The sequence below is a fragment of the Pristiophorus japonicus genome, chromosome 14 (assembly GCF_044704955.1).
Source record: "Pristiophorus japonicus isolate sPriJap1 chromosome 14, sPriJap1.hap1, whole genome shotgun sequence".
In the NCBI taxonomy this organism is placed as follows: domain Eukaryota; kingdom Metazoa; phylum Chordata; class Chondrichthyes; family Pristiophoridae; genus Pristiophorus; species Pristiophorus japonicus.
Genome location: NC_091990.1, coordinates 75,290,636 through 75,302,886, shown reverse-complemented (window position 1 = coordinate 75,302,886; position 12,251 = coordinate 75,290,636). Strand labels below are relative to the sequence as shown.

At 42.3% G+C, this 12,251-nt stretch overlaps 1 protein-coding gene across 1 annotated transcript in view; it reads left to right on the top strand.

The window, feature by feature from the left end:
* Positions 1 to 12,251, top strand: part of LOC139279609 (mucin-6-like) — a 288,296-nt gene that overhangs the window by 217,683 nt on the left and 58,362 nt on the right. Inside the window, exons 22-25 of the mRNA XM_070898725.1 lie at positions 1,503 to 1,547; positions 4,515 to 4,541; positions 4,707 to 4,736; positions 8,407 to 8,439. Coding sequence (XP_070754826.1) covers positions 1,503 to 1,547; positions 4,515 to 4,541; positions 4,707 to 4,736; positions 8,407 to 8,439 — 135 coding nt within the window. The remainder of the gene's footprint in view (positions 1 to 1,502; positions 1,548 to 4,514; positions 4,542 to 4,706; positions 4,737 to 8,406; positions 8,440 to 12,251) is intronic.

Below are 12,251 nucleotides of genomic sequence, written 5' to 3'. Positions count from 1 at the left end.
CATATTTGTTTTAGGCCAATGTCTTCACATCCCTGTATTTTCCTCTATTCAGAGGTCTATTAACATTTCTGCTGAATGATGCAATGGTATCCTCCTCAATCATTCCCTGTGATGAAGTATTGTATGTTCTGAAAATGTTTACAATCCTACTGCTCACTCTCTTAGTGCTGCAGTGGATTATAGGCAGCAGAGAAACATGGGATCATGGCGGGAGAAACTTGGGAACATAGTGGGTGAAACATTGGATCACGGGTGGAGCAGAAACATGTGATCACAGTGGGAGGAACACGGGATCACAGGTGGAGAAACATCATATCATGGGTGGGATAAACTTGGGATCACAGCCGGGGGAGAAACATGGGATATCGGGTGGGGAGATACATAGGATCACGGGGGGTGGGAAAGATAGGTTCGCGGTGGGAGAAATATAGGATAATGGGGATGATCAACACTGAACCACGGGTATGGGACTGGAGATCGCGGTGAGGGTGGCTGAACGTAGGTTTAGTTGCAGGGCCGGGAGGAAGCACTCCTCCTCCTGGCCAACAAGCAGTGCTGGAAAAGCACTTTCTCGAAGTCACTCCCTAGATGTCACTCTCTGTCTCTCCACACGCTCAGTTCCTTTAAGGTTCTCCTTAAAGCCCACCTTGTGCTCCAAGCTTGTAGTCACTCTTCCTCAGATGTCTTCTCTGGGTTTCGCATCATTTTCCCTCAATGTGTAATACCTTGGGACATTTTCAAAATTAACGACACAATATAAAAGGAATTTGCTTTTGCTCAACAGAAAGAAATAGTCCGATTCCCACAGATCCACCCTAAATCGCACCAATCCCTGCACAAACATAAATGGCCAATATCACGATGCTCTGAAGATGCTGGAATCAATGTTCAGAACACAGAGCTGCAAAGAATCTGTTGGTATCCAAAGAAGTAGACAATGGGTGACGATTTGGAAGCAGACCCTTGAGCAGAATTAGTTCCCATACTGGGTTACACCCAGGCAACCCAGTCCCACCATCTTTTCAGCTCATGTTTTTTGATTGTTTCACTCCTCCTTTCTGTTAAACAGTTTGTTTGTCATTCAACTCATTAACTTCCTATCTGTGACTGCAGGATCTCTTAAATCTTAACCTTTTTTACCACTCTGCAAAGGATCTCAATTCTATTTCAGTTTTCAGCTCTGGCTCATGGCCTTACACCAACAACACTGCTCTGTCCTGGCTTGACTGTTCTGCTGCGCATTTTCATCCTTTTTAGCTTTTATTTCCTCAGTCCCCAATGCAGTACTTGCATTGGCATTTTCTTTACAATACCTGTTTTCAACCTTTCATTGCTCCTTTCACTATATTCTTTGCAGCAGCAAAATTAAACGGGATTGAATTCATTGCTTATGCTGCTCATTTCCACCTGTTTGATCACAGCATATGTAGTATTTCCCATTGAATTATGCAGGAATTTCTTTGCATCCTCCACACCTAAACCTTCAAATCTTTACTTTGCAGTATCATCAACAATGACACCGACAACAACTGTGACTTCATCAACAGGTATCAACTAACCAATCGAAATGGAACTGTTTTCACAGAACCTTTCGGCCCATTGAGACCGTGCCAGCGAAAAAAGAGGTTTATAGCTTGATCCCACTTTTAATCTCCTGGTCCCTAGTCTTGTAGGTTACGGCACTTCAAGTGCATATCCAAGAAATTTTTAAATGCGCTGAGTGTTTCAGCCTCTACCATCTTATCAAGCAGCGAGTTCCAGACCCGCACCACCCTTTGGGTGAAAAAAGTTCTCCTCAACTTCCCTCTAATCCTTCTACCAATTGCTTTAAGTCTATGTCCCCTGGTTATTTCCCTCTCTGCTAAGGGAAATAGGTCCTTCTTATCTACTTTATCTAGGACCTCATAAATTTTATACACCTCAATTAAGTCTCCCTCAGCCTCGTTTGTTCCAAATAATACAACCCCAGCCTATCCAATCACATCTTTCCTGTAACGTGGCAACAAGAACTATGCACAGTACTTTAGCTATGACCTAACTAGAGTTTGATACAGTTCAAGCATAACATCCATGCTCTTATATTCTTTGAATTGGCTAATAAAGCAAAGTATCCCGTATGACTTCTTAACCACATTATCTACCAGCCGTGCTACCTTCAGAGATCTGTAGACATGCACACCAAGTTCTCTCTATCCTCTACACTTCTCAGTATCATACCATTTATTGTGTATTCCCTTGCCTGGTTAGCCCCCACCAAATGCACTACCTCACAATTCTACGGATTGAATTTCATTTTCCCCTATTCTGCCAACCTGACAAGTCCATTGAAAGAAGAAAGATAGACTTGCATTTATATAGCACCTTTCACGATCACCGGATGTCCTAAAGCGTTTATAGCCAATGAAGTACGTTTTTTTTTAAAGTGTAGTCACTTTTGTAATTGGAAATGCAGCAGCCAATTTGCGCACAGCAAGCTCCCACAAACAGTAATGTGATAATGACCAGATAATCTGCTTTAGTGATGTTGATTGAGGGATAAATATTGGCCAGGACACTGTGGATAACTCCGCTGCTCTTCTTTGAAGTAGTACCATGAGTTCTTTTAATTCCACCTGAGAGAGTAGACGGGGCTTCGGTTTAACGTTTCATCCAAATGGCTGCAGTTCCTAGAGTGCAGCACTTCCCCCCCCTGTCCAGCACTGGAATATCAGCATAGATTTTTGTGCTGAAGTCTGTCGTGGGACTTGAGCCAACAAACTGCTGACTCAGGTGAGAGTGGTACCTACTGAGCCATGGCTGATACACATTGATATCTTCCTGCAGTCTGCAGCTTTCTTCCTCACGATCAACCACACGGACAATTTATGTATCATCTGCAAACTTCTTAATCATGCCCTAGACAATGAAGTCTAAATCATTGATATATGCCACAAAAAGCAAGGAACCTAGTCCTGAGCCCCGTAGAATCCAAGTGAAAACAGCCTTCCAGTCACAAAAAAATCTGTCGACCATTACAGTTTCCTCTCTTTCACTGAGCCAATTTTAGATCCAACATGCCACTTTCCTTTGGATCCCAGAGGCTTTTATTATTCGTACCAGACTGCTACGCGGTACCTTGTAAAAGATTTGCTAAATTCCATGTAATCGACATCAAATGCGCTTCCCTTATCGACCCTGGCACCAGGGAGGCACGTCTGCAGCAGCAGAAATGTCTGTCTGTTCCCCTAACTATTGAATCCCCGATCAGTGTTGCTTTCCTGACCTTCCTCCTCCTACCCTGCACAGCTGAGCCACACATGGTGGCATAGCCTTCGCTCTGGCTGTATTCCCCAGAGGAAACATGACTCTCACCAGTGTTCAGAATGGCGGTTAGAGAGTGAGATACACTCCGAGGAGACCTGCACTACTTGCCTGTTCCTAATTGTCTGACCAGCCGGTCACCCATTCCCTCTCTGCCTGCAAACTCTTGAGCGGTGGGGTGACCAACTCCAGAAATGTGCTATCCATGTAGCACTCAGCCTCTCAGATACACTGCAGTGATGCGTCCATTGCTCAAGCTCCGGTATCCAGAGCTCGAGCTCCTCCATCTGACAACACTCCCTGCACATGTGGTTGTCCAGGACACGAGAAACATCCTGGTCTTCCCACATGGCACATGATGTGCATTGGACGGGACTGGTGTCCCCTGCCATGCCTCAATTTATTAGACTACAAACTAAATGTTTTAGTTTAACCCACTGCTATAAATTATAGAGAAAAAATACAACATTATTTACTCAAGTTTAACAAGAACCACTGAGATTTGCATTGCCCTCACAACGTAGTTATTCTATGAAGATTGACAGGTGGATTTCGTACATGATAATTGTCGACTCCATGGAAGGTTCACGGTATAATTTAATATTCCCAACAGTTATATAATCACCAGGAAGGAAATTAATAATCTAATTACAAAAATGTGCGTCAATCATTGCCTTCACAATTGGAATTCTCAAATGAAGAATGTCATTGTTCCATCTGTTATTTTAGTTCTGTGTGTTTTAAAGTAGCAGAGAAAGGAAAGCCGACACGTGTTTTAATCATTCATCAGTAATTTCTGGACTTGAATTGTTTAAACTTACAGCTTCAACTCTATCTTTTCCAGTGTCAACAATGGCTCCAACTTCAACAACAGTTATAAAATCCATCACCTTATTCCAATAATTTGTATTCACTTGTCAATCAGCAAAGCTAGTCTATTAATGCATCAAAATCATGACTGGAATTACCCAGTGAAATGGACCTCAATTGGACAGTAATTCCCACTCTTAAATCTTCCAAAACAAAATTCAGATTATCAATGCAACATTTTTCAATTCATCTCTGATTTTATACTGGCTATTTCCCATTGAAAATTGCAAAATTATATTAAATGTAGAAATTAACAGCACAGGAGGGCAGATTCTGTGCTGAAGATGATGGGATAATTCACACTCCACACTCCACACTCACACCTTTAATTTCATCCTTTCCAGCTTCGACAATGACCACAACTTTAACAGGTATGAAATTAGCTGTACAGTTGGGGCAATACTTTTGGTACAAATTGTACAATCAATGGATATAACCTGCATGTTTGATGACTTCACAACTGGTATTCTGCATTTAAAGATGATGGGATGATTTTCCATGCTGCATATTCACACCATCAACTGTGTTCTTTCCAGCACCAACATCAACATCAACTTCAACAACAGGTACATAATAAACACTATACTGTCAGTAAAGATTTCCAATTAAGCTAGAAATCAAAATTCTCAATATGAATAAGGAGTTTCCTCTACTAGCACTGTATCTCTTTTCTTTTAAACTGATGTTAAGCTTATATTCTCCACAATGATATCAGTAACTGTATTCGCCATGGTACCAATATCCACTCAATGTCAAAACTGGGTTGAAATTGATCACATCACTGCAACAACTGCCATCTGTTTCAGCTCTGAGCGCAAAATTATATAAAAGCAGCTCAAAAAGTGTCTTCTGTGGTTTGCAAATTGGCACTATTGTTTGATTTCATTGAATCACATTAATCCAGCCATTACATAAGAACATAAAAACATAAGAAATAGGAGCAGGAGTAGGCAATTTGGCGCCTCGACCCTACTCCATTCAATAAGATCATGGCTGATCTGATCGTGGATTCAGCACCACTTCCCTGCCCGCTCCCCATAACCCTTTACTCCCTTGTCGCTCAAAAATCTGTCGATCTCTGCCTTAAATATATTCAATGACCCAGCCTCCACAGTTCTCTGGGGCAGGGAATTCCACAGATGTACAACCCTCTGAGAGAAGGAATTCCTCCTCATCGCAGTTTTAAATGGGTGGCCCCCTATTCTAAGACTATGTTCCCTAGTTTTAGTTTCCCCTATGAGTGGAAATATCCTCTCTGCATCCACCCCTTCTTATCTTATAAGTTTCAATAAGATCACCTCTCAGTCTTCTGAACTCCAATATAAAAACGCCCAACCTACTCAACCTTTCCTCATAAGTCAACCCCCTCATCTCCGGAATCAACCTAGTGAGCCTTCTCTGAACAGCCTCCAAAGCAAGTATATCCTTCCTTAAATATGGAAACCAAAACTGTACGCAGTATTCCAGGTGTGGCCTCACCAATACCCTGTACAGTTGTAGCAGGACTTCTCTGCTTTTATACTTTATTCCCCCTTGCAATAAAGGCCAACATTCCATTTGACTTCCTGATTACTTGCTGTACCTGCATACTAACTTTTTGTGTTTCATGCACAAGGACCCTCAGGTCCCTCTATACTGCAGCACTTTGCAATTTTTCTCCGTTTAAATTATAATTTGCTTTTCTATTTTTTTTGCCAAAGTGGATAACCTCACATTTTCCCACATTATACACTATCTGCCAAATTTTTGCCCGCTCACTTAGCCTGTCTATATCCCTTTGCAGATTTTTGGTGTCCTCTTCACAATTTGGTTTCCCATCCATCTTTGTATCATCAGCAATCTTGGCTACATTATACTCGGTCCTGTCATCCAAGTCATTAGTATAGATTGTAAATAGTTGAGGACCCAGCACCGATCCCTGCGGCACCCCACTAATCACTGTTTGCCAACCGGAAAATAATCCATTTATCCCGATTCTCTTATTTTTGTCAGTTAGCCAATCTTTTATCCATGCTAATATATTACCCCCAACCCCGTGAACTTTTATCCTGTGTAGTAACCTCCTATGTGCCACCTTATCGAATGCCTTCTGGAAATCCAAATACACCACATCCACTGGTTCTCCCTTATCCACCCTGCTCGTTACATCCTCAAAGAACTCTAGCAAATTTGTCAAACAGGATTTTCTTTTCATAAAACCATGCTGACTCTGCTTGATTGAATCATGTTTTTACAAATGTCCCGCTACTAAGGACCATTAAACATTCTGGTCTATTAAGTGAGATAAATATACATAAAAGAAACTTACAATAATCATTAGTCAGTGTGAATCAGCCCTCAGTAGTTGTCACTTGGAACTGGAATTCATCTCGGAGACATTAAGAGTGTAATTTTCACCTTTACCACTTGGACAGTAAACCAGCGGAGCAGATCACCCACCTGTTATAGAACCGACCCAATGTTCACTTACCATCCAAGTGGTGAAGGTGATAATTACCCTGAAGATTACGTCAGAAGTTATATTTCCAATAACAGAACAATGGTGAGAACAATTCTGGAGCAAGTCATGTAGGTTCAGGCTCTGTAGCTCAGAATGGATAGAAACACATCAGACAAGTGACTCCGATGCTCCCAGGCTACATATCATGAAGTGTTCCAATGAAAGGTTCCTGCACCTAAACTTTTTTTCACTCCCAAATCCAAGAGTGAACCCCAACATCACAGAAATGTTCATGCAATAACATGTACAGATCAGTCTGAAGTGACCAAAGTATTTTACTGAGGCAGTGAGTATACAAACAATGGGCACAAGTCATTCGTCTCAAGCAATGTTCAGAAAGGGATAAAGCTACGTCCGTTAGATACTATACATATGGAATCCATTTGAAGCAGGGCCGAGAGAAATAATCAAAAAGGAGCTTGATGGATAACAGTTCCAAATGACATTCCGGTTACCTGGACATTAATTGCATCTTATTGCGGATAATTGATATTTTACTGGGAAAGCTGAACAATTTCCTTGTTAAATAGCAAGCCAATTACATTTTCAAATGTATCCTTTTCCAACACCAGCAACTTCAGCAAGTATGAAATGAGTTGCAAAAATTAATGTATTAAACTTTCACGAGTTAATGGGAGAAAAATTGCAGTCAGAGGCTTCCTTCGGACGAACGCCTCCGACCTGAAATTTTTTTACGAAAATACCTGGTGGGCCTGGAGGCGTTTTCAATTCTGGTCAGAGGCCAACATTCCAAGCGTTGCGTATAGGACGATGACTTCCCCGTACGTACAAAAATGCTGGAGTCACGTGGGCTGGACCACCAATCACTCTGCAGTATTCTCATTGATAATAATGGCAACTCCCTGTTTACGAGTTCCCATTACTATCAATGAGAATAAACCCCTAAAACATGAACACAACATAATAAATAAAACACACCTCACATATTTAAAATTATTTGAAATTAAAGTTAATTAAATGTTTTAGAAAAAAAATATTTTTTGTTTTGAATTTTTTTTTGTGTTTTAATAGGGTTTAAAATAAATTTACCTTAATGCACAGGGTTTTTAAACATAAAAATGTATGAATAAATTTAATTTTTATATGTTTTAAATCTCTTACGCTGGTAAAAGTAAGCTATGCACCTGTTTTTACCAGCCGTAAGAGTTTGAAGCATATTTGCAGGGCATGAGTTGGGCAAAATTCTCCCGGGGTTGCGGAGGATATGTCAAGCGAAAGCTTGACAGATCGGAAAAGCCGGTTTTTCGCGCATTCGCATTGTGCCCCGAAAACCGACTAATGTGAGGTATTGCTGGGTCCATGCGCACTTCGTACGGACCCGGTGAGGCTGGAACTAATGCAATACCTAGATTATCACTGAGGAGAAACTTACACAAAAATGCCTTTCTGTTGATTTGCAAACTGATCCCTTTGTTTCATGTGAGCCACCTATAAATAAGCACTGCTCAACCTTCTAGTACATACAGTTCTCTCGACACAAACAAGGTTCAAAATGAGAAAAACATATTCCCGCTGATTAATGCACATATGGAAGGGCCTAACAGACACTGCATTGGAATCAAGGTCAGCTGAAATGTTCAAAAGCAGCTTAACATATAGATTCCATATGTGAAATGTAGATTTTTCATAACTTGGTAACTGCTATTCTGCACCATTATGATCATAAAGGGATAATTATGTATTCTCTATACTTACATCAACTGTATTCTTTCCAGAGCCAACAACAACAACAACAACTTCTTCAACAGGTATGAACCTAATCACATCTCGTTAACAAAGTATTCCAATTAATCTGGGAACCAAATTGTTAGCAAGAAAATGAAGGCTTCTGTCTGATGACATGGCATCTACTGCTTTCCATGATAAACTGATGCCAATAATTTGTATTCTTCACAACTACACTAACTGTATTCTCACCAGTAGCTACTATGGGTATAAAATTAATCTCATAATTGCAACCATATTTGATAGTTTATCATTGAGCAGAAAGGTGTTGCCCCCATAAATAAGTGCACCACCATATGTGTGATTGACTGAATTAGACAAAGTCACCAGTATAGTCCTGAAATCAGCACGTCATTTAAAATTTCAATGTGGTGAAGATTAAGTGCAATAGGCAAGGATGTTCCCGTGTTGCATTATGTGAAGTTCAGGCACCAGTACATAGCATAACTGAGTGACTGCCTCGCCAATGCAGGTAGGTCCCTTCTGACATTCATTCTTTCTCCCTGGATCCAATGACCCAGGTGGGTGAGTGCCAGCCACCTGCTGTGCCAGTGTTCCTGCCACTCTTCTTTCTACAGAAACTCGCCTTCCTTCTCCAAATCCAACAGTGCCAATGGAACGCCTCTGGCCAACACGAGTTGTGGGTAAAAGGGTAAATAAAGGGGTATTAATGTTTCACAGAAAACAGCAGTTGCTGGTGGGTAGAAAAGAATATTCACACCTTGATCATCTCATTAGAGATCCCTGTTACTGCCCGACCAAAAATCGTGCTTTTGTGTTCTGGACCACAATGCTGGCCTGAACCCCACAGGGCCCTCCTTCTTCTTTTGTTTGGTAGTAGCAAAGCAAATCAAATGTCAATATCCAAGTAAGATATCCACGTCAAAGCTTCCAATATAGCAGCGTGGATATCTTGTAGGCTGCATGCAAATTTCCTCTGAGGGCAGTGCACAATGATGTGCTCCAGGGTCTGATTCGGAGTTCCACACTTGTATGATGGGGATGCTTTAATCTTCCATCTCTGGAGATGGTGGCAGCATCTACCATGACCAGTTCCGAGGTGGTTGATGGTTGTCCACTGTTTGCAAGGAAGTTTTCATCCTTCAGGCCCTACTTTCACTGTTCATTGGCCAAAACAACTGGTCTCAAGAGGCAAAACTCTGCCAACACTATGCCTGGTCTACTCACTGAGCCAACCAGCAGCGCGTTTAGTGCTGGGCTCAGTGGTGCAATCATGCTAATGAGCAAGCAGCACGAATTGTGTGTTCTACCTACACTCCTTTCAATGGGTGCAGCCTAATCCAATTTCACCCCCTTTTTCTTTACTAGTATCAACTTTAAGTTCCTCACAATCATTAGACCCTCAGTTCCCCACTATTTCTGGTATAATTTTTGTGTCTTCTACTGTGAAGACAGATGCAAATTATTTGTTCAACCTCTCAACCATTTCCTTCTTCCCCATTATAATTTCTCCTCTCTCAGCCTGTGAGGAACCCGTGATTACATCCGATACTCTCTTTCTTTTTACATATCTGTAGAAGCTGTTAAATTGTGTTTTGAATGTCTTGCTAGGTTAGCATCCTATCCTATTTTCGCCCTCTTTATCAATTTTTTGGTCATCCATTGCTGATTTCTAAACTCCACATCCCTGACCTGCTGGGAAATGCTCTCCACCCACTTCCTGCCTGGCAGGGGCAGAAAGTTGACAGGCAACATTTAAATGGATCCCAGCGGTTAAAATCGCCGTGACCTCCTGCTGCCTCTGGTGGGGAAAAATTAACTCCTGGGAAGCTATCTCCAACATAAAATCCACCCCGATAATTTCAACAACAGATGCTAAGTTAAAGACATCGATGTCAATTTTCTGCTTGTGTGCTCTGGTGTGTGCCAGAATCAGGCCCAGCAGTTAGAAGCAGCCAGGCCTCTGATGAACTCTTCTGCATGGGATTAACATCCGCCTTAATGCCAGGAGTTAGAATCGGCCCTAATAATGATTCTAACTTCAACAGAAGGTTTGACACGAACCAGACAATTTTTGTACAGATTTATTGGTCAAAGATCTGACTTCATTCTCACACTTCCAAATCATTTTGATAAAGTCCCACATTGCAGACTGGTCACGAAAGTAATAGCCCATGGGATCCAGGGCAAAGTAGCAAGCTGGATCCAAAATTGGCTCGGAGACAGGAAGCAAAGAGTAATGGTTGATGGGTGTTTTTGTGACTGGAAGGCAGTATCCAGTGGGGTTCTGCAGAGTTCAGTGCTGGGCCCCTTGCTTTTTGTGGTATATATCAATGACTTGGACTTTAATGTTGGGGGCATGATTAAGAAGTTTGCAGATGACACTAAAATAGGTTGTGTGGTTGATAATGAAGAAGAAAGCTGCGGACTGCAGGAAGATATCAATGTACTGGTGACGTGGGTAGATCAGTGGCAAATGAAATTCAATCCGGATAAGTGTAAGGTAATACATTTGGGGTGGTCTTACAAGGCTAGGGGAATAAACATTAAATGATACAACACTGAAAAGTGTAGAGGACCAAAGGGACCTTGGAGTGCAGGTCCACAGACCCCTGAAGGTAGCAGGCCAGGTAGATATGGTGGCTAAGAAGGCATATGGAATATCTGCCTTTATTAGTCAAGGCATGGAATACAAGAGCAAGGAGGTTATGTTTGAACTATATAAAACACTGGTTAGGCTGCAGTTAGAGTACTGTGTGCAATTCTGGTCATCACATTACAGGAAAGATGTGATTGCTCTGGAAAGGGTGCAGAGAAGATTTACCAGAATGTTGCCTGGACTGGAGAACTTTGGCTATGAGGAACGATTGGAGATGCTGGGTCTGTTTTCTTTGGAACAGAGGAGGCTAAGGGGAGACCTGATTGAGGTGTATAAAATTATGAGGGGCCTGGATAGAGTGGATCGGAAGGACCTGTTTCCCTTGGCAGAGGGGTCAACAACAGGGGGTATCGATTTAAAGTAATTGTGGGGGAGTTTAGAGGAGATATGAGGGGCAATTTCTTCACCCAGCGGATCGCCAGTTTGACCTGAAACACCCTACTCCTCTCTTCGGCTATGACTGTGCCAGCAAGCCATTTGGGACAATGTCCATAATTGAGCACAAACATAGGATCACTGATCTCAATATCGCGTGACAAATTTGCGCGGTCATGATACACACTTTGTTGATGCTGCTTGCCCTCCATGTGATCATGGAGATCAGGGTGGACAAGAGAGATCCTTGTTTTAAGTGCCCTTTTCATGAGCAGCTCAGCTAGGGGAATCTCGGTGAGTGAGTGGGGTCTGATGCGGTAGCTGAGCAGCACTCAGGACAACTGGGTCTGCAGGGAGCCTTCCAACACACGTTTCAAGCTTTGCTTAATGGTCTGAACTGCCTGTTCTGCCTGGCCATTGGATGCGGGCTTGAACGGGGCAGATGTGACATGTTTAATCCAGTTGCGGGTCATGAACTCCTTGAATTCAGCACTGGTGAAGCACGGCCCATTGTCGCTGACTAGGACATCAGGCAAGCCATGCGTGGCAAACATGGCTCGTAGGCTTTCAATGGTGGTCGTGGATGTGCTTACAGACATTATTGCACATTCAATCCATTTTGAGTAAGCATCCACGACAAAAACATTTTGCCTAGGAATGGCCCCGCATAGTCTACATGGATCCTCAACCACGTTTTGGATGGCCATGACCACAAACTTAGCGGTGCCTCCCTGGATGCATTGCTCAACTGACAGCAAGTGTTGCACTGGCGCACGCATGACTGTAAATCTGAGACGATGCCAGGCCACCACATGTGAGATCTGGCTATGGCTTTCATCA